General features: G+C 33.9%; 1 protein-coding gene across 4 annotated transcripts in view; it reads right to left on the bottom strand.

Moving 5' to 3' along the window:
• Positions 1-3,692: 3,692 nt before the first annotated feature.
• COL11A1 (collagen type XI alpha 1 chain) overlaps positions 3,693-23,295 on the bottom strand; it is a 216,188-nt gene continuing 196,585 nt past the window's right edge. For all 4 annotated transcript variants that reach the window (XM_081796410.1, XM_060626468.3, XM_060626465.3 and 1 more), the window contains 10 exons: positions 16,146-16,199; positions 15,126-15,233; positions 14,595-14,648; positions 14,458-14,493; positions 14,312-14,365; positions 12,309-12,558; positions 9,451-9,563; positions 7,982-8,050; positions 5,646-5,879; positions 3,693-4,425 (listed from right to left, as the gene is read on the bottom strand). In XM_081796410.1, the coding sequence (XP_081652536.1) occupies positions 4,279-4,425; positions 5,646-5,879; positions 7,982-8,050; positions 9,451-9,563; positions 12,309-12,558; positions 14,312-14,365; positions 14,458-14,493; positions 14,595-14,648; positions 15,126-15,233; positions 16,146-16,199 (1,119 nt within the window). In that variant the 3' untranslated portion in view covers positions 3,693-4,278. The remainder of the gene's footprint in view (positions 4,426-5,645; positions 5,880-7,981; positions 8,051-9,450; positions 9,564-12,308; positions 12,559-14,311; positions 14,366-14,457; positions 14,494-14,594; positions 14,649-15,125; positions 15,234-16,145; positions 16,200-23,295) is intronic.

The raw sequence follows: 23,295 nt of genomic DNA, 5'->3' as shown, positions 1-23,295 counted from the left end.
CGGATAATTATAAAATAAGTCCTGGTTTTGTAACACAAAACATTTCTGAAGTTATCTCAACTTATATTTTTAGAAAGAAAGAGTTAACAGTGGTTCTGTAGCTCTTTTCTACCTCTGTTTTGATAGTGAACAATCTCCTTATAAATATAGACCATGGATTTACTAGAGAGAAAATAAATGAGGAATCTGGAAGACTTGCTATGTGCCAATTACTGAACCCGGAATCTTCTAGCAGGATATACTTCCGCAAGGTTTTCAATTGTAAATAATCCTGCCATCTGTGGATCTCTGGGCAGCAGCTATATGAAGAATTATTAGTTATATGACCATTATACCAATACAAGATTAGAAATGGGTAAAATTTGAGAGACTCTAAAGCCTACTAAACTCATCCTTCTGGAGAGCAAAACATATAGTGGTAAAAGAGGATTTGAGAAGCTGTGTCTGATGAATATGCAGTTCCTGGGTCTTTACAAGGCTTATGCTGCTGCTCCTGTTTTGTTTCCTTTGTGACTCATTTGTAAAAAGCTTGGATTTCATGGCATCCTACTTGGCAATCTGGGCCTCTGCGATCATGCAATTTGTATATTTTTTTTTACATTTTTTAAATTAAATCTTTATGAAAGTTCTGCAGGGTAAGTGCATATGCTAATGGTTATGTTTTAGAAAGGAACTTACGCTAGGGTGGTGATAGTAACTGTAGGAAATCTAGAGCAGTAGCAACAATCCATTTAGCTGATGGTGTGCTAGGCCCTTAATTAATTCACTTATTTCACAGTTGCTCAGCATACAGAGGACTGTGCTTCTGGATCTTTCTCTTTCATGGACCCCATCTGAGCCCTTGAGAGATCAGCTAAAAATATGTTCTCATGGTCTTATAATTGGTATGATTTGCCCAAGTAGTATTCTTTAACTATGATCTCTTAGGAATATTGTCTTTCCACTCCAATTTCTCTTTGGCATTTTTTTCTTGTGTTGGGTGGTCAGGAAGAAGCCAGGAAGGAGGAAATTCAATTAGAGATTCATTTATTTAGAGTTTATTGAATAGGTTTACAGGGTTGGGGTATAATTATACAGCTTTCGGTTAATTTTCATGTATAGTTAATGCCAGTAATCCTGGTATAGGAATGGCTTTCTGGAATAATCCTATCACCTACTGTGTTGTAACAAAAAGTGTGAGGACAGAGTTTGTATCATGGCATGCATGTATCTTATGGTGCCCAGAGCCTGAAATCTATTGGTAGTGGAGAGAAAACAAGGTATAAAATGTGCAGAATCAGAAGCTAGCTTGTGGAAAATTCTCACAGATTTGTAGTGCACATATGAAATAAATGTATAGAGATTTTCTTAAATTAAAAAAAAAAAACCTAGGGGCACCCTAGGTGGCTACCTAGGTAGATAGTCAGGTGAGTATCTAACTTTGGCTCGGGTCATGAGCTTGCAGTTTGTGAGTTTGAGCCCTGCATTGGGGTTTGTGCTGACAGCTGAGATCCTGTCGCCTGCTTCCGATTCTGTGTCTCTCACTCACTCTCTCTGCTCCTCCCCCACTCTCTCTCTGTCTCAAAAATAAACATTAAAAAAATTTTTTAATAAAAAAATAACCTAAAAATTTTTAAATACTTACCAGTAACAAGATGTGAAATGGAAAGAAATAGCTCTAAGCTATTGATAATAAAAGTCATTTTTTAAGTTAGAGAAACATTCTTTCTATCGGAAATTAAATTAGAAAATTCTCATATGAAGAGGCATTCAGAGATTGAAGCCAAAACATAAAGACATAGAATAAAAGTATTACAAAAGTAATTAATGAAAACATTGATTTTTTTTTCCATGTGGATTTTGTGATACTTTTGGTATGGGTCCATTTTTTAAGTTAATAAATTGTTGCAATACTTTTTTCATTCAAAATAGTAACTTCCGTAATGTTTTTTTGTATTTGTTATTTTGTATTTATTTTTAAAGAGTAATGCCAAATTTCATGTGCATCCACTCATGCCAGGTTCCATCCAAGATGAATATTATTCTCCATAGTTTATCCATACTTGGGCCAAGAGTAGAATGTCATATTATATGCTTTTTCCCTTCCACTGAATTTCTTTTTGTTCAGATTAAACCAACTATAAAGGAGAGAAAAAACTCCAACGCTATGTGGAAGGCCATATCCAGATGTCAAGGCATAGAAAAGGATAGGGGATTCAGTTATTTATTCATTAATTCTACTGAGTACCAAATTTGAGCCTGTTTCATTTAAATGGACAAATAGTGCAGCTTCCCCAATGCATGTCAATATGCAAAATATTCTCTACTATTGCCATATATTCATTAAATTGCCTGATGTATAGAGTTTCTCTTGATAAACATCATTACATATTACATATTATACACTTTGTGTATAATTTAGAGGCTGTATTTCAAACAAAAGATCTGGAAATATTTGTAGTGCTGACATTATGAACATATGTTTGAGACTCTGCAAAATGTTTAATTATGAAAAATATCTTTCTGAAATTTTAAGTATAACCTACCTTAATTTTGTAAACAGAGTATTACTATGGGATGTTTTTATTTTTGACATGTGGAGAATTTTAAACATTTGATCTCTGAAGGTTAATATTTGTTTCCAGAAGTGTAAAACTATTCTAATCTGTATGGTCAAGAAACAGAATCAAAACCTCTTCTGCAAGAGAGAGTAATTTGGAACCTATTTAAGAAAGAGAGTGACTAATCCAGGTAGACAAGACTTGAGTTTATTTATACGATTCATATCTCCCTTCTTTAAAGGACATTTACAAACTTGATTTCAAAAATAAAAGAATTTCTGAATGACAAGTGCTCATGTTTTAATTTCAATATTACAGGTATGCTCTTTTGTGATAAATTATCAGTTGAAAATGTTCCAGTGAAATCTGGTATCAATTAATTTAACACTTCATATAAGAAATAAAACATTTATTTTCAAGTCTTACATATATTACTTAAAATAGATACAAAGTTCAATTTGTAATTTTTAAATTTTATTGCTATATCAAGCTACCTGGAAGAAAATACCTTAGTGGGGGGAAAAAAAAGGTTTTGATTGTTTTAATAAGTATGACTTTTAAAACAAGCACTGTTAGTAACAATCCACCCATATGTTATTTAGGAATTAGGCAGGTCAAATAATGTATATTATTTTGAAAGAAAAGGAATAGTAATTGTTGGATAGGTGCAGGAAAATAATATCTGAAGACTATAATATGCAGCTTGGAATCAAATTCAAGAAGTTGACTGATTAGAAATTATAACAATGAACAAATTCATAAATAATTGCTTAGTTCCCATCTTTTAATATTAATCTGCATGATTGAAGCACACTGAAACAATGAGATAAGGTCGTAAAAAAATTGTACATCTGATTGATGGAAGCATTGCTTTGTTAAAATAGCTTCTTATACATATTTTCCTGTCCAAAAATATAAACTTGCTTATTTTCCATATATACAAGTATGCTGTGAAATTCTGGACTCTGAAAAGAAGAAGGTTGAGGTGTAGCACTGAATAAAGCATTAAAATGCAATGGTATTTTTGGCTGAAATTCAGCAAAGTTACTGTCAGTAGAGAAGAGTTGATCCAAGTATGCTTCCAAGAATCTTCTAGGTTTTTGCCCCTATGAGAAATTTGTTGGCGACATCAAATAATTGAACTCTTCAACATCAATATATACAAAGGCATTTTATTTTTAATCAACGAAAGGGACTTAGAGTCATCAGAAATTTCAACTTTATTTTTTCATAATACATATATTTATTGCCATGATAGTTCTGCAATTGTCATAAAATTAGAGTCAGATGGAATTCAGAGACACGTGCAAGTTTTGGAAATGGACACATAGATAACAGTATAGAACTGTACATAAAATAATTACAATTTATTAAACATACTTTTAGCACATCCTTGATGGATGGGAATGAGCACCATATCTTTTATGAATATATATTGTTCTGTTTTTTTTTTCCTACAGCACCAAAGAAATCCAAATAGGAAAGGGAGAGATGAAAATTGGGAATCAAGAATAAGGCCTGTTTCCATCTCAGCCACACTATCTTATATTTTATGATTTTCGAAGCTTTTGTCATGTGATTCTGACCCCACAAGGGCATCGGGATTTCTAATCGGTACGTATATACTCAGCAAGTTGTTTTCTATACCATCCTTATTCAAAACTTGCATGTGGCATAAAATGGCTTGGTGGCACCAAGATATTTTTTCTGTTGATTTCAGATGTTCTTTGTCCTAATCTTAGCCAAGAAAACAAACAGGACCAACTTCAAATCCAAATTTCTGATTCTGATCACCAAAGTCATTGATCATTACATCAACGATAGGTACTTGATCAATTTTCGGTGTATTGATTTCAATCACAGTTTTTTCATAGCCTTTTCTGGACTGTAAAATTAAGCAGAAAGAAAAATTTATACAATCATTTCATGCTTTTAACATATATGCTTTTTTTCCCTTAGCCTCTAAATGGAGGCAGGAGGGTAAGAAAGAAGAGAGTAAGAAGCAGATTTGCCATTATCTATGTTGTAATTAACTCTTGTTATCACTGATGTCATTTGTAGTTTTAAATTTTGAACGTTGACAGCTGCATTTAATATTTAGCTGTTACCACTCAACTATAATATTTGGATACACTGCATAGATGAAGAGAATCTTACTGAATTAATAAATACAGTTTAATATGAAAACTGATGTTAGTATTGGGTTAGACTCCTACATAAGAATATATTCTTACCATTATAATCATACAATATATGCATATATATACATGTGTGTGTGTCCATAAATATATGTCAAGGTTTCTTAAGAAAAATTTAAATACATTATAGAAATTATAGTACATAAGGTCAAAAGTCAAAGCATTTCTGCTGCTATATATTAATTTTATGAATGATTATCAGTACACTACTATTGGGAAATCCAAACACTTGCTACTTTTAATATACTTTCTTTTCTTTTATCTGTGGGTATCATACTCACTTTGTTGAAGGCATGGACCTATTTATTTATAATTGTGACCTCTCTTTAGTCATCAGCTAAACCAAGTTTTTTTAGTGTGCTTTCTGTATCATTTTCTTAAATGGAACTCCCATTGTGTGAAAAGGATGGTTCCAGAGGATAGAAATCACAAAAATGATAGTAACTGCCTAACCTGGTATAACACAGTCCCAACAGACAAGCCCTTATGGACAAAATACAGGGGTAAGTATTAGCTATGGTGTAAATGGTATAATGCTGATTCCTTTGTCATTTTAGAATCATGGATGAAGGAAGCAAATGAAATAAAGTTTTTTATTATTTTTATTTCAAGAATGACTAGATATAATAGTATTCAAATATCAGGAATAATTCCATACAAATAGCATATGATCTAAGATTACCTTCTGTTATGGCTTTTAAATATGTGCCTATATGTAATTTTCAGAGTTTGTGTGTATGTATGTGAATATTAGTGGCTTCTAATATATTTCAATATGCCAGTGTTAAGCATCAGATCTTAAAAACAACAGACATCCATTTCATGAGAGACTCCTGACTTAGGGCCAAGCTGAGATGGTTGCACACAGCCTCTCACCCTGTGAAAGAAGGCAAGTGATTATACTCACCGCACAGCCATCATATAGTGCTTTGATGAAAGGGTTGTTGTCATAGGACATCTCCTCATCATTGGATCCCAAGAACCGCAGTGCTTTGTCATAACTTCCTGATGACACATCATACCAGGCTGCTGACTGATGACAGGTGTAGGTGAAATTTTGCCGAGCAGAGGCAGTCAGCAGTTTCAGGAATGTCATTTGCACCATATTAATGGAATTTCCTTCAACATCTAAATAGGAAAGCTGGGAATAAAAGAATAAAAAGACAGACATAGGTTCTTTTACTTTTTTATGTTATAAAAGAATAAAATCACTGTCGACAGTGAACTGTGATCCCAGAAGCATGTGGATGAATCAACTGTCCCATTTTCACTTAGGGAATGAAAGTGGGCAAGGAGGGTCATAAGACCCAGGGACAGGATTCTATGAAATCACTATTGTACTCCCACCTGAGTTACTATGAGCACTATTTATCTTTGAAAAATATTCACTTTATTTCAATGCTTCATTTTCCTAACATTAAAAATTTCCAAAAGAAAAGCTTTTGTTTCCAAAAGATCTTTCATTATGTTTGTGTATCTTTTTATTTATTTGTTTTATTTTTTTAAAGTTTATTTATTTGAGAAAGATGGAGAGCGCACATGCATGAGTGGGAGAGGGCCAGAGAGAGAGGGAGAGAGAGAATCCTAAGCGGACTCTGCACTGTCAGTACAGAACCTGAAGCAGGGCTCCAAGCATGAACCTGTGAGATCATGACCTGAGGTGAGATCAAGAGTCAGAGGCTTAACTGACACCCAGTCGCCTCTGTGTATATTTTGAAATTATAGAATTGCAAAATAGTGAAACAATTAGAACTGAGGAATCTCAGTGCAATGGAAAGTTACCTATTTTTGTGTTTTTATTTCACCTACTCCTTTAAAAATTTCATAGTATAGCCACTAGACCCAAAGTTTTAAACATGTTTCTGCATTTTTTGACGCCATAGTTTTCTAAGATGTTTGTCTTCTATTTCCAGCACAGATCTGCCTGTTTGTTCGTTCTTAGACAATGTACTTATTCATCACTGTGTCACCAGCACCAAGCATAATGCCCAAGACAACGCAAAAGAATATATGGTGAGTCAGTAAATACTTATTTTACATTTAGGGCAGGAAAGTAGTTTTAACTAAAAATTATTAAAATCCTTTATTAAATTCATAAATGGTTTTATTGGGTAAAATTGAAAGACTGGCGTCAGCTGCACATAGATATTTTTAAAAAATTGAGTAGGAAATTTACCTAGACTATGGATTAATGTAAAGGTAATTATCTATGGCTTGCTTCTTTTGTTGAATTTACTTAATCCTTACTGATTAACAGCTCAGATAATGAGAAGCCTTGTTCAGTTGAAGGAAAAAAAAAAAAAACAACTTGGGAAATGAACAGTAAGGTAAACAAACCAAAACAACAAAAAATAACACCACACACACAGTTCTGTGTTATGTATTTTTAAATTCTACACAGGTAAGAATGTCACATGGATATTTAATATGTAACTTGAAGACTGAACTGAAGAATTATGTCAAGTGGAAAACTTCACTAAAGTTGTCAATTAACGTGTAGGTTTTGCATAAGATGAATAACCATAAAATAGTCATCAATAGAAAATAATAGCTTCTTAAAGAACATTAAACAGTTGAATAATTATCGGGATAAGTGAAAAACTTTCACTTAAATACATTTATTACTATTTTGAATACACATGTATTTGTAAACAGCTGTTATAATATAAATTTAGTTTTGGCATCTAATCTTAAAATACCTGTAAAAATTATTAATAGTGAACTGATAATGGTATGAAAATATCTAAGTAAACTTGTGCAATAATCCAAATAAAAGGTCAGGTCAGTCAGTGAATTTTATTTCTAAATGTAACGATCAGAAGAAAAAAAAAAAAACATTTCGCCTTCCAAAAGTTTTTACTGAAATAGAGAAAAATAAATTAGGTTTCAAACAGAAAAAAAGATATAGAGTCTGAGACACTAAACACATATTACATTCTCTATACCTGATATTTCTAACATAATTCATTTTTATGATGTCTATCAGGTACTTAATGAAATGCATACTTTATCTGATCATATTTATTGAATTTAGCATATTTCCATGTATTTTGATAGAAAACATTTAGAAAAATTCTCTAAAATACAACTGTGGTCTAAGAGATATAGAAGGAGCAAACCAGAGAACACATGGAATCCTAAATAGTATAACTCAGACTTTCACAGTCAGGGTCTAAGATATATAATTTGAGCTTCATTTATGAAGTTTAAGATAAACCATTTCATGTTGAGGTAATAACATACCAGTTTTCCTCTCTTAAATTCACTAAACCAGCTTCCTGGTTTCTCCTTTGGCCACGATGATATTCTTACCTGTTGCAAAGGAACAGGAAAATTAGAAAGTAGGTAAAAATTATGAACAGTATTGTTTATGTATGCATCAGTAATTTTCTGTAAGACTAAGATGCCAAAGAAGTTTTAAAATGGTCTATCCTGAATTACAGAAAATGAGATAAACAGCAAGATTTGAGATATATCCTGTGACTTCCCACTTAGTGAAGATTGAGTCATTTTCTTCCTGTTTAATTGCTCAAAAAGAAGAAGGGGGGGGGGGGGAGTGGAGAACAACCTGCTGATGGCATACTAAGGTCTGTAGGGAACAAAGGTGGAACTCAGAAGCAATCCCCTGTAAAGGAACCCCTCACAATACCAGTCGAAATCAGTCATCAAGACAGATCCCATCAGTATTTCATAGCCAAGGGAAGCATCCTGAAAGTATTCAGCCAGTAACTAAGGGTGGCATGGAAGAGTCATTGCAGGAAGCAAGTGTAATCATCTCCTGCTGGGAAGAATGTTTAGAACCCTTTATAGATCTGCATTTATTGTTTTGCTTTGCAAGATCAGCAAAATGTAACAGTATATAAGGCTTCACTACAGGGAATTTGAGTTATCAGTGTAAAGAGAGGCATTTCCACGTTCCCTTATTTCTTTGGCAGCTACACGAACTTTTATTATGCTTTGCTGCCAAGTTTGGATGGGAAACAGAAGTTGCTTTGTCTCCTGCTCCTACTACCCAACCTTTACTGGAGAACTTAACTTCCCTCCTAAAGAGATTAGCCACACTTAAAGCTACTTGTCTTGCCCTAAGGAGGTTCTGTGCCTCTGTATGCCCACACCATTTACTAAGAATGTGATTTATTAAAAGAATACAAATAAAGGCAACATTTACCACCAGAAACTGTTTGAAGAATACAATTATGCTAGTGAAAAGCCTTTCCCTATATTAGTAATTTGCCTTTAGCTCAAATATATTGATACTGCTAGGTGAAAATCAAGAAATCTGTTTGAAGAGACAAAACATTTAAAAAGTATGCAAATGTAGACAATATTCTTATGTAAACGATTATAAATTGTGTATTCTGAACATCATATACAGCTGTGAGTTCTGTCGTGTCATTGGAATGAAGAGTACTATACATGCACTAAAATTTAAGCATCAGCTGTGCTGTGTCATGGAAAACCATAGAATTTTAGAGCACAAGCAGGTGCATAAAGAATACATCTGGGTAAAAAAATAAAGGAGAGAAGTATTTGTTAACTCTGTGCATCACTTTGGTGTCTTATTCATGTTTATGCAAATGAAATGCTCTAATTACCCTGTAAGAAAAGCAGATAAATGAAAATATGACAGTATAATTTTCCTGTTTAGTTCAATATTGCAAAAACATGGCAGGAACTGTCAACAATCACCACCAAAACAGACTGGTACTTACTCCCTCAGATTTTTTGTCTGGATAAATGCAAGTCTCGCCACCAGACGTGAAATTACAGTAAACTTTGAAGGAATCTCCTGAGCAACCTTGGTTGGGATCAATCCAGTATTCACCTAGAAGTAGGAAAAAATATGTCATGTTAAAATACATTTAAATAAAAAATTGATTGCATGGTATACACATTTTATTAGAAGAATAAAAAATTAATATTGATGGATATTTTCCCACAAGAATCCCTTTTATGTTTTTGGTCAAATTGGGATAGGAGTTCAGATAGTTAAAGAGTGACCCTTTGTCTTGTCTGCATCAAAGCTTTGCCCATGTACTTCACCTGGAACACTCTGTTATTTCTAGCCTGCCTGTTACTTTTAGGTTTCAGCTTAAATGTCACCTCCTCAAATATTAACATTTAATTATCCACTATAATAAATTACATGCATTTGGAATCAGAGAAACTTAACCCTAAATCCTATATGTATTATTTACTACTTAAGTAATCTGAGTATAATAATCATTATATTTTTCCTTGGTTTATTCATTTGTAACAATGGAGATGGTGGAATCTACTTAGCCTTAAGAATCATTTCTTGCATTACTTTAAAAAAAATTTTTGGGGGTGTCTAGGTGGTTCAGTCAGTTGAGCATCTGACTTTGGCTTAGGTCATGATCTCATGGTTCTTGGATTTGAGCCCCTCATTGGGCTCTGTGCTGACAGCTCAGAGCCTGCTTCAGATTCTGTCTTCCTCTTTATGCTTCTCCCCTGCTTGCACTCTGTCTCTCTGTTTCTCTCTATCTCAAAAATAATAAACACAGAATCCAAAGCAGGTTCCGGGATCTGAGCTGTCAGCACAGAGCCTGACACAGGGCTCAAACTCATGAACTGCGAGATCATGACCTGAGCTGAAGTCAGACGCTTAACTGACTGAGTCACCCACGTGCCCCTATAATTTTGAATTCTGTGGTAAGCATTTTTTCTCTTGATTTATTCGGTTAATATTGTCATTAAATTTCCTTCAGATAACATAATAATAGCTTAATTACTAAGATACATCTGTTCAGTAAATTCAGTATACTCTGGAAACCATGTCCAGTGTACCTCTAATTTATTCCTCTCCTATTTTTACTGTCAAATCCCTAAATCAAGTCACCATTAATTTCTTTCCTAGATTAAACCAACAGCTCTTTAACTAGCTTCCTTTGATTTCACCTTGCTTCCTTCCAAATTACTTCAAGTCATTTTTCACTTTCCTCACTATTTTTTAGCCATAGAGACCTTTCAGTTCCTTGAAGGCACCAAGATCTTGTCCTCTTTAAACCTATCAAATGACCCATATCCTCTGCCTGAAATAACCTTTTGATTCTTTGCATGACTGGCTACCTCTTTAAGGTTTCAGCTGAAATGTCACCTCTTCAAATATTAACATCCTTTACACAAAATGGGTCATCCTTACCTTATCTAAATACTCATTTTTTCCCACAGTATCTGTCATAATATGCTATTGTTAATACTTACACTTTTCCTGTCTCCTTCATTTGATAATAGTAGCTCAAGGGCATTATTTCTTCTGTGTGTCTACAAATCTCTGCCTGAAGAACAGTGCCTGGCACTGCTAAGTCAGTTAATTAATATTTAATGGCAATTAATTAACCCATTAAGGAATTAATAACGCTGGTCATTATATGGAAACCATGGGGAGCTGTGGCCCACAATGAGCTTTCCATTCCCAAATTCACAAAAATTTTTCTTGACTGCTCAGGTTCTAATTAATCATATTTGTTTTATTTGTGTTGTAATCTTTTACATTTGAACTTCAATTATGTATGATTGTCTCAGCAAGAGCAGAAGTCTGAGTCATTCTCTTTAAAATTACTGAATTACTATTGAACTAAACATATCTTTTCCAAATAAACATATTATAAATTTGAAAACCTTGGACATTAGTTTGAATGGAGTCCTTAATAGCTACCTGTGTTTTAGTTTTAACAGGGTATGCTTGATTAAGATAGGAAGATTTGATGACATTTTCCTTTATGGTGGTGGCTGTTTCTAAATCACATTAAACTTTCTCTCTGTACTGACTTATTTATATCTCAGTTATAACATTCTTATATGATTGATAGTGCAAAATAATATTGCCCCAAGAGTAAAAAGAGTGACAAAATATTTCCATATAAAGTGGGAGATTTAAGATCACATAAATATCTGCCCCTTGTTAGTTTAGTAATTGTGTGAGTTTATTAACTAACTCATGATACTTGAAACTGTTTGCTTCTCAGGAAGGGTATGATAAGGTTTATGTTAAACAATAGGTATAATAAATTATCCTGATTATTATTACAAATGAATTGCTCACAGTTCTGATTATTTGTGGATCAATGACATAAATTTTTGCCCCAAGCTACTATGCTAAGTCTTAAATATTCTGTTCACCAAATTATTATTAAACTGATAGGTAAAATATGATTCAGTTATGCTATTAATCATGTTAACTTCATATCAAGGTAAAATAAGTTCGGTTACAGGATATAAATACATACTAATGTGTACACATGTGTGCACACATAAAACCCATTCTATGATAGTTATTACGGGGAAAAATGCATTTGTGTTCTATAATTGTCCCAAAATGATCTTGTCATAATTTAATGAAACCTTATGTAAGCAGGTAAGGATTTTCTGAAGCAGTTCTTGAATTACACAGTATAAAGGACTTTTTCTGTTTACAAGACTGGAATTAATAATCATTTAGTTTATTTAGAGTCTATATCAAACATTTAACTAGAAGTAATGGGCTGACCATGCACCTTCATAACTTAGAGGCTCAGTCCCTTTGCTGTGACATGTATTATTAACATACCATCTGGGAAGTCAGGATGGCTGAGTTGCAGGTCTTTGCACGTTCGAGCTGGGTTAGTCTGCGTACCCATGGGAAACTTCATATGTTCGATGTCTTGTTTCAGGGAGTTGAGGGAACCAAATATTTCCTCCATTCCATCTGAGTAGTCAAGAATATTTTCACCTGCATCTGCTTGCATGTTTTCGGCATGTCTTCTTGTTTTTTTGGGTGACAAGATTGGTAAAGGCTGAATGACTTCTCCAGGTGGACCCTGTGAAAGAGATAATGTGCGTGTAACTGCTTCCTAAGGTAAAATATTCTGCATAATTATTACTGATGAGGTCATTATTATGAGAAATTATAGTTGATTTAGCTTTTCAATGTTTTCCCTACTTTCAATATTTTCTCTAATTGTTACTACATATACATACACATGTTATAAATATTTATATAGAAACTGTGTTAAGTTCTTTTAAAAAGAATCTAGTGGAGATACTGAGGTAGACACACAAATCAGATGATTTCTGGAACTTCTTTTCTTTTCCTTTTCTTTTTCCTTCCCTTTCTTCCTAGAGAGACAGAGACAGCACAAACGGGAGAAGCAGAAGGAGAGGGAGAGACAGGATCTCAAGCAGTCTCTGCACTGTGCAGATCCTGACACAGAGCTCGAAGTCATGAACTGTTAAATCATGACCTAAGTCAGATGCTTAAGTGACTGAGCTGCCTAAGCACCCCTGGACCTTTCTCTATATAAGTAGTGTAACCCAGTTTTGTGTGGATATATTGTATGTAACTTTCTTATTTATTAATTAGTCCTTATTTACATGTCCTGTCTCCACAACTAGATTTTAGTCTCTGAAGATTAAAATACCATTTTAAGGTTCTTAACCTAACTAATGAGTTGTCTATTGTGCTTGATAATAATTTATATTATGAAACATTAAACTTCTAAAAATACACATTAATTTGCTTCAAATATAACTTAAAACTGTATAAATTAAAAAAAAAATAAATGCAGACATATTTGAATTTGCATATGTATAAAAGTAGAACTATACCAAATAGTTAAATCCATGTTGTTATGATTGTGTCCCACAAAATTCATAGGTAGAAGCTATCAGCCTCAGTACTTAGAATAAGATCTTATTTTGAAATGGGGTCACTGTAGATATAATTAGTTAAGTAAATGTAAGGGCATTGGGGGGGGTATCCACCAATGGGAAACCATCCAATATGACTGGTGTCCCTGTAAAAGGAGGAAATTTGGGTGCAGAGACACACATAGATAGAATTTGAAGGGAAAAAATAGGAGAAGACAGCTATCTATGAGCCAAGGACAGGGCCATGGAATAGACCTTCCTCCACAGCCCTTAGAAGGACCTAATTCTGCCCACACTCTGATCTAAGATTTGTGGCCTCTAGAATTTGTTAGAGAATACGTTTCTATTATTTAAGCCCCCATTTGTGGTGCCTCTCATGGCAGCCCTAGCAAACTAATACACATATAGTTTGGAAACAAACTCAAGAGAGGAGACTAATGTTTTTTCACATGGATCTATCACTTAGTAGTTATATGGAGCCTGGAAAATGTCAGCATTAATAAATGTTAGAAATTATTATTGCTTTTATGATCATTATATACAGTAGGGAAAAAAATGCAAAATATCTGAACTTTTGTCTTTATTCCTAGTGTGGTCAGATACACACACACACACACACACACACACACATATATGTGTATGTATATGTATGTATGTATTTTTATGGCCTATAGTCAGTTGCTTTCATAAAATTGTGCAAAATAAATACAAACAAGATTATCATAATATACAGTTAACGCATCAATTAAAAGACACGCCTTGGCATGTGGATCTGATTATGTAATTAATGGAGTTGCTGTTTCCTAGAAAAATCACCACTTTGACAGAATGTCTTTTTTTGTCCTTCTTACAAATTTGGAGAAATCACCGGCAGTCTTAGGGTGTGAACAGACCTAAACATCACTTTTGTTCCCATGCACTTACCGGGGGCCCAGGAGGCCCTGGAAGACCACTGTCGCCCTTCTGGCCAGCAGGTCCCTGTTAGGAACAAAAGGAACAAGATAAACAGAGAACAAGGCATTTGACTAGGCTTCACTGAACAATCAAAGTCCAAAGGGAGAAGTACTTACGGTAGAGCCTTTGGTACCCTTTGGACCTTGAGGACCCTAGACAAAATGCAAAGGCAAAAGTACAGATAAAAATCTGGAGAAATCATGACTCTTTTGGTGTAAGTTTCCTTTACAAAATTCTTTTGTCTTGCACTTACGGGTAAGCCTGGAGGACCAGGGGGACCTATGGGACCAGCAGGACCTGGAATCCCCTGTAAAGAGAATCATCCAAATTAGAGTTTTCCTCAGCTATGCTACTCTCTATATTGCAGGACAACATACACTGAAAACTTAGATTATGCAAAAGTATATAAGAATAACCTGAAATTTTCCATTGTGAACCTAAGAAATAACTTTTGTAAGATAATCTGTATTTTTTTCCTGTTTGCTTCAATGTCTCTATATTTATACTTATGTAGCCTTCAGAATAATGATTTGTATGTTTTGGGGATTCAATAAATTGCTGTGTAATTAACTATTGAACTGTAATCTTTATGATTTCCAACTTGACATATTTTTAAATTATTACTTTAAGGTTAAATAAATTTCTTTTTGAAAACACCATTGACTTAAAGAGGTTAAAGATGCTCTAAATCACCCTGCTGGTCACGTTTAATGGAATGTGCACAGGTGTGTGTGCGTATGTGTGTTTGGAAAGGAGCAGGAAAATAATTTATATCTTTACTCACTCCATCCCCCTTTGCTCCTGGAGATCCTTGAGTTCCAGGGAGTCCTCTGTCACCCTTTTCACCTTGTTCTCCTGGAGGACCAATCAGGCCAATTAAACCAGGATGTCCCTTTAGAAGGCAGAGAAAAGAAATTTGACCATATGCAAATTACAACCATATATTAAATTATAGTCATAAAGTAATTGCACACTAATTTTATGGAACATAAAAGCAAAAAAAAAAAAAAAAAAGATAAAAACTTTAACCCTTTCTGAATGATATATAGGATTAAGAACCTCTTTCCTCTTACCTAACAGGATCGTTTACGCTTACATTAAGTGAATCTTTTGTTTATAGAGAGAAGTATTAGGGAACAAAATGCTTTCTAAAAGAATCATCTTCAGTGTTTCATTTACTGAAAAGTAATTCCCTAAAAGACCAATAATGACCATATGTATATTTGACCATATTGATCAAATAAACTGAAAATTCATTATTTTAATAAGCATGATATTTTATATGATATGATTTCTATCCTTCAGAGACTCTGTGGTCTTTAAGAGACATTTGGAGATTTAAAAATGACCCCAAAAAACATTAACGCCATTGTAAAAAGGCTTATTTTCCATAATTATTTGGTGCAACTCCGTGTACTTTCTGGAAGATCAAATTACTATTTCAAAAGTATTCTAGTTTAAATTTGTTATTTTCATGTTTAAAAACATAAAATGGGCATTTTGTTATTCCATCTGTTTATTTTCTGAAGAGTTATTTTAGTATAACCATATGCTTTCTCCATATGGTTCCTACAAGGGGACATTGAGAAAATATAACAATGGATTTGAATACATTTTTCACTATGACTTTGTATCTTTTCTCTTCTCTAAATTCATCTGGGAAGCAGAGGATTGGAAGCTTTTGCCTTGGTTAAAAGGACAAAGATATTCTTTGAAATTTCCTTTTGAATGATTCTAATCTGCAAAATTATTGTCTCTGCTATTAGCATATCAAAATTATAATAACACATGCTTTTATTCTCACCTTCTCACCCTTGGAACCGGGGTCACCTTTGAGACCAGGTAAGCCAGGAGGTCCCTAAATAATGAGAAATAATAAACATACATAAAGTAGGCATGAATTAGAGAATCATATTACTATCCATAGGGCAAGTTTGGTTTTGGTAATATGACAGAGTTCAAAAATAATTAGTAATGCTTAAGGTTTATTTATCAGAATTCTAAATAATTTTGCTTAAAATTCCATGGCTTGATATTTAACTTAACATTGGTTACATAAATATGCAGTTAGAAATAAGACTTGATTTACATGGACTTACAACAGAAAAAGAATAAATTTTTAAACACACTAATTTTAGAAGAAGGGATTTCCAGAGTACACATCGATTCAATAAAATATTTTGGTGCTAAGCTCAAATAAATTACAATATTTCCTAGAAACTTAAAAAAAAAACCTCAATAAATTTTTGACAGTCAAATGACATTTGATAACCACTTTTCCTAAGCAAACTCCTAAGATAGTATTTTTAACTATAATTCCTGAAAAATCTTTTCAAAAATATTTTTAATGTTGATTTATTTTGTGAGAGAGAGAGAGAGAGAAAGAGCACGCGCAGCGTGCAAATAGGGGAGGGGCAGAGAGGGAGGGAGACACAGAATCCAAAGCAGGCACAGCCCAAGGCGGGGCTTGACTCATGAACCAGAAGATCATGACCTGAGCTGAAGCCGGATGCTTAACCGACTGAGCCACCCAGTCACCCCAATTAAATCTACAAATCATTTAAATAAAAGATTCTGGGATGCCTAAGTGGCTCAGTTGGTTAAGTATTCGACTTCTGCTCAGGTCATGATCTCATGGTTCATGGGTTTGAGCCCTGCAGCAGGCTCTGTGCTGAGAGCTCAGCACAGATTCTGAGCTTCAGAATTCTGCTTCAGATCCTGCTTCAGATTGTCTCCCTCTTTCTCTGCTCCTCCCCTGCTCCTGCTCTGTCTCTCTGTCTCTGAAAAATAAACATTTTTTAAAAAGTGATTTGTAAATTTAATAATAAGGTAAATAATTTTTCTCATATAATTATCTCTATCCTAATATTTTTTATGGTCCAAGGATAAGGTACTTCTCTATTTTGCTAAATCGTATTTTTATGAAAATTATGACATGACTTCAACAACTAACCCTGACCCTACCCATGGAAATATTCATATTGATTACTTAACAAACTTAAAAAAAAATTTTTAATGTTTGTTTATTTTTGAGAGATAGAGAAACAGAGTGCGAGCAGGGAAGGGGCAGAGAGAGAGGGGGGGAAACAGAATCCAAAGCAGGGTCCAGGCTCTGAGCTCTCAGCATAGAGCCCCATGTGGGGCTCGAACTCAGGAACCACGAGATCATGACCTGAGCTGAAGTTGGACACTTAAGAGCCACCCAGGAGCCCCACAAACTTTTTAATACAAAAGTCAGGGTACTCCATATTGAGGACAACACAAAATATCCTTGTCCTGAAATTAATGACAAATGAAATGATGCAGGCAAGAGATTCTGTCAGAAGAAGTGTAACTGACACTAAAAGATGGTTAGTATGTGATTGATGAAATCAGAGCCAAGATAATGTTACAAAATATAGGTCACAAGTGCCTGCAACAGAAAGGCATTGGTGGGGGAGGGGGGGAGGCAAAATATTCATACAGTTTCTCTATAAATAGAATTATTCATATTGGACTGAATTTTAGAATTATAATTTCAATAATGATTTAACATAGTACATAGAAAGCAAACTGTTTTAACTTGTAACAAGGTATACCAGGAGTGTTCACAATTGTATCTTCTTCAAGCCTACCATGAGTGATTTTTTTCCTTTCTCTACAGACACTGCTTTGGTGTGAAAGAAAATGTAAGTGCCAGTCTATAATTTTTGTGAATTTAAAGTATTAAGAGCGATGGGTCTGATCCAGGTAGTATGATGTAATATAAAAAGTATGGGCTCAGAATAGGATAGACTTGGGATAGAAGCCAGCCTCTCTTATTAGCAATTTAAATTAGCTAACGAAAGAGAGCTTCAGTTTTCTCATCTATAGATTGAGGATTATAATTCCTGTCTCACGAGATCAAGTAGATGAGCCTTTTCCATTCCTTAGTTTCTCACATCTATATCTTAAACTGAAATCCTGATCATCAGGAGAAAGTAAGAATAGCTTTGGTATCAATTAGTACTATGTAACAGTAGTATTTGGGGCTACTTAAATATATTTAATTTGTTTTAATTCATGAATGAATCTGAAATTAAGTATTGATATAAAAGTGGGAAATTTCTCTACATCATTCCATTAACAATAGATAAAAATCATTTTCATAGAAGATATGTGCTATTTTAAATGTGAATGTGTCTAATAATATTCTTCAAAGAGAAAATTATTAATCCTCAGGCATAAATTTAAATTAGTTCAGTTTAGAATCTATTTTGTATAAAAATAACCATGCCACTTTGTTAAATCTCTGACAGACAAATGTAGATCACAAAGAAATTATATTCAAGTATATTCTAAGGCTGGGTTTGAAAACCTAACTTTCACCTCAGTCACTAACACCCTATCATAGTGGATATCAAAGTGTGACCTCAGACCAGCATCATTAGCATCATCTGTGAACTTATGAGTAAAGCCAATTCTTAGGCCTCATCCAGACCAGCTAAATCTGAAATGCTGGAGTGAAGAGACCAGCAGTCTGTTTCATAGGTTTGATACTCATTAAGGTTTGAGAGACTTGGCTCCGTGGCATTAGGTCCCAAATTGAGTTAAATCAATATGCAAATCAGAACAGCATAAAACAATCTCATTTATGTTAAAATAAAAGCAATACCTATTTAGTTCTACTAGTTTAATATTTTTTTAAAGTAAGGTAATATATTTCATATCTACTATTTTCTGATCTTATCAGAAATGCATGATGAATCATCAGTAGGGAAAATAATGTTGCCCAATAGCACATTTTAAAAGGAATATAAATGAGTAATGGAAACTCTCAGAATTTCTTGAAACCATGTTATCATCAGGATAAATGCCGAAGACTCTATATGTTAGAAAAAAGTGGCATAAAAAGTATGAAAAAAGTTCTGATAAAAATGTAACTGCATGAAAGAACCATATACTTGTACCAGTAGCAGAAACCCTTTAATAATACTGGTTAAAACTGATGTATGTCAATTAAAGTAAAAACATTCTCTAGGTTGAAAATATAAAACTCTGCAGTGGCCAGATTTTTTTCTTTCTTCACTTCTCATTTTACATTCAAACTGTTTGAGGCACGTGATACACTTTACAGAAATTTTGCTTTAAGTGGGAGAACTGACAGATGTTGCATGCTGAATATCAATATTCTTATTTTTCTTCTTTCCAAGATTCTGTTTAAGTTAGTTAACATATAGTGTAGTATTGGTCTCAGGAGTAAAATTTAGTGATTCATCACTTAAATACAACACCCAGTACTAATCGTAACAAGTGACTTCCTTAAAATGCTTCCCACCCATTTAGCCCATCCCACCACCCTCCTCCCCTCTAGCAACCCTCAGTTTGATCTCTATAGTTAAGAGTCTCTTACAGTTTGCCTTCCTCTCTGTTTTTATCTTATTTTTCCTTCCCTTCCCCTAGGTTCATCTGTTTTGCTTCTTAAGTTTCACATATGAATGAAATCATGACATTCGTCTTTCTCTGACTGATATCACTTAGCACAATACACTCTAGTTCCATCCACATCATTACAAATGGCAAGATTTCATTCTTTTTGATGGCTGAGTAATATTCCATTGTATGTATGTATGTATGTGTGTGTGTGCATACACACACACATACATACATACTAGTTCTTCTTTGTTCATTTATCAGTCAATGGACATTCAGGCTCTTTCCATAATTTGGCTTTTGTTAATAGTGCTGCTCTAAACATTGGGGTACATGTGCCCCTTCAAATCACCATTTTTGTATCCTTTGGATAAATACCTAGTAATGCAATTTCTGGATCATAGGGTGGTTCTATCTTCAACTTTCTGAGGGCCTCCACACTGTTTTCCAGAGTGGCTATACCAGTTTGAATTCCCACCAGCAGTGCAAGAAGTTTCCCCTTTCTCTACAATGGACATCAATATTCTAATCACTGCTTCATTCAGAGTCTCAAGTCTAACCACCCTTTAGTTGAGTAATCTTGGATCTATTACTTATTATCTCTGAGCTTCATTTATGAAAGTACTCTAATAGTCATAACTGTGTCATAATATAATAAAAAGCAGACCTGCAAAATTACTGTGTAAATAGTGAAATATAAATATTAATTACTGATATTTGTTTTTTTTTATATTACAAACAGTTATCAATCAGCCCTCTCACCACATTCTAGTAGTATAAGCTAAAATGACAAAAAAGAAAAAGAAAGAAGGGGAGGAGGAGGAGGAAGAGGAGGAGTGTTGGAATTCTAATTATTCAGGCTTAATGAGAAATATGCTAGACATTATTTGTGTTTACAATGCATCTTTCTTTTCAAATTTTAGAGACAGAGTGCAAACATGGAAGTGAGGCGGAAGGAGGGAGGGAGAGGGAGAGGGAGAGGGAGAGGGAGAGAGAGAGAGAGAGAGAGAATCCTAAGCAGGCTCCATGCCCGGTGCAGAGCCCGGCATGGGGCTTGATATCATGACACTGGGATCATGACCTGAGCCGAAATCAAGAGTCAGATGCCCAAATGACTGAGCCACCCTGGGGCCCCTATAATGCATTTTAAATCATTTCTATAAATGTACATAAAGGAGTTAGAGGAAATGAGTATTAATTCCTAGAAGCTAATAATTTCGTATGAACTTGCAAACTTTATCTGAGGACACATTTACCAAGAAAAATCAGTTTCTTAACATTTTCATCAGTTGGAAATAGAAACTGGTAATGTTATGCTATTGATAGCAGTTATAAATAACCCTCCAAACTTGGGACATATCAAAAATATCAATTCTTCACATAAAAAGATTATTCCAAGTACATATTTCTATTTCTTATTTAGGCTATTGTAAATTGAGAAACCCTAGGGAAATACATAATTCATAAGTTATAAAGTGAAAAGGAAAACAGGGATGATACATCCTTAAGTGTCTAGAATACACAATCAAACATTTTCCCCTGCAGTATTATATGCTTTACAGGATATTTGCTTTGATATGCATCTCAAAACTCTAGTGCATTGATGTTGAAAGAAACTGCAGATCTTGCACTTTATTTAGAATGCCATATTGTGAAAGAATGTTTAATTTGGTAAAAAGCAAATGCTTTGCTGTTTAAACCTGTTTAATCATTATGGAATACTACACATCTCAACCCTATTTACAGATAGTTTAGATGTAGCATTAAAAAACAAACAAACTGCAATTCAGTAAGCCATCTACCATTTTTTCAGGCATTTATGGTTTGAAATAATGCTGTCGGATATTTTATATTTATCAGTATGTGAAAAGAAGGAACGTATGATTATACTGTGGTAATTTTTCATCTCTTTTTTAGCTATTTTGGAACAAATAGGTTCATCTAATAAAAGAACATGAAATAAAATAAAGTGAAAGTTCAAAACTAAAACATATTCTAATCCTACCTTCAAAACATAAAAATTAGTTTAAAATTATGATATCCTGTTAATTTTGACTGTACACACAGAGAAGAGAACGTAGCCACAATTTCTGTTCTCTTTAAAACACTGTTTTATTCCATTTAGTTTTTGTTGACTATATACTCAAAAAAATCATTGATTCAACTTAAAAAAACCCTCAAATAAAATTCTTATATAATCTCATCATTGTCCTTAGCTTTCTGTTAGCGCTCATATGTACTATTTAGTCTATCCTCTCAGTTCCATATGGTGATTCTAATTATATATGCACATAAAATTCATGCATATATAGAAGTTTAATTTTTACCCTGAGAAATGTCTAACTTTGAAAGTGAAAAATATATACTGTACCTTATCTAAACTCTAGTATATCTAATTACACAGAGGGGGCAAACACCAAACATATTATCATCTTAAAACTTTTAGATGTTTCATTCCTGCCCCAAAGAATTTCCACTCCAAAGGTTGATATAAAATTGTATATAAAAGACCTATAAAATATCTTGGCAAGTAACATTAAGTGTATAAGTGTATAAATACTCTGATAAAACAAAAAGCCAGAGAAAACAAAACAGCACCCACACTGCTCCGTCAGATAGAGTGCAACTGTCTAACTGGGTAGCTGCCTGTCCTGAATGATAAAAGCAGAGCAAGTTGTACTTACTGAATAGAATAGCGAAGTAGCATTTAAAAATTGGGGAAAGGGGACTGTCGTGGTTTTGTTTGACTAGTGGACCCTACAGCAGGAAGTTTCAGGCAGCTTCTAGAAGAGGAAAAGAGACCCAAAGGGTAGCTGCAGAAATGCAATGATAACAGACTTCTGAAATTTGTGTGGACGTGGATGTGGGTGTGAATATATTTATAATTATAATGAGAAAACATTATGGAGGAAATATTCACATGAATTTCACATGGATTAATTTCAGAGACTAATGCAAATTTGTATGGGTTTTAAGACGTCTCTTGTTTTTACCTCCCACATTTTTAAGCCTCCCAGACACATTTAAACCCCTCTTGTCCTTATTTAATAATCTTACCATATTTCCTATGAGGGAAAGGTCCCCAGAGGAGATGGCATTTTAACAGTCCTACTCTGAATATATTTAGCAGCATTCTCTGCTTGATTCTATTATAGTACTTACCACTTTATACTCTAACTGCTGTAAGTCAGCATAATTTATTTGTTGGTCTTTTCGTTTGCTTCAACAGTGTCTTTCAAAAAATTTTATTGATGGTATAGATGCATGAATGAGGTCAAATTTAGTTTTTTTTTTAAGTAATCTCTACCCCCAGGGTGTGGCTCGAACTCAGGACCCCAAGATCAACAGTTGCATGCTCTAGTGACAGAGCCAATCAGGTGCCAAAAATTTAGTCACTTTTCACTAAGAATATGAAATTGTTTCTTTTTCAAAACACTATTTCATTCAATTAATAATTCTTTGGTGCTCCTAATGCCAATTATGGCCTAAGTGTTTTACATATAACTCATTTAATTAACATAAGACCCCCATGGGGTAAAAATATATTAATAATCCCATTTAAT

The sequence above is a fragment of the Panthera onca genome, chromosome C1, assembly GCF_046562875.1.
Source record: "Panthera onca isolate mPanOnc1 chromosome C1, mPanOnc1 haplotype 2, whole genome shotgun sequence".
Lineage (NCBI taxonomy): Eukaryota > Metazoa > Chordata > Mammalia > Carnivora > Felidae > Panthera > Panthera onca.
Note: the sequence above shows the minus strand (reverse complement) of the source record. Positions and strands in the feature narration are given on the sequence as shown.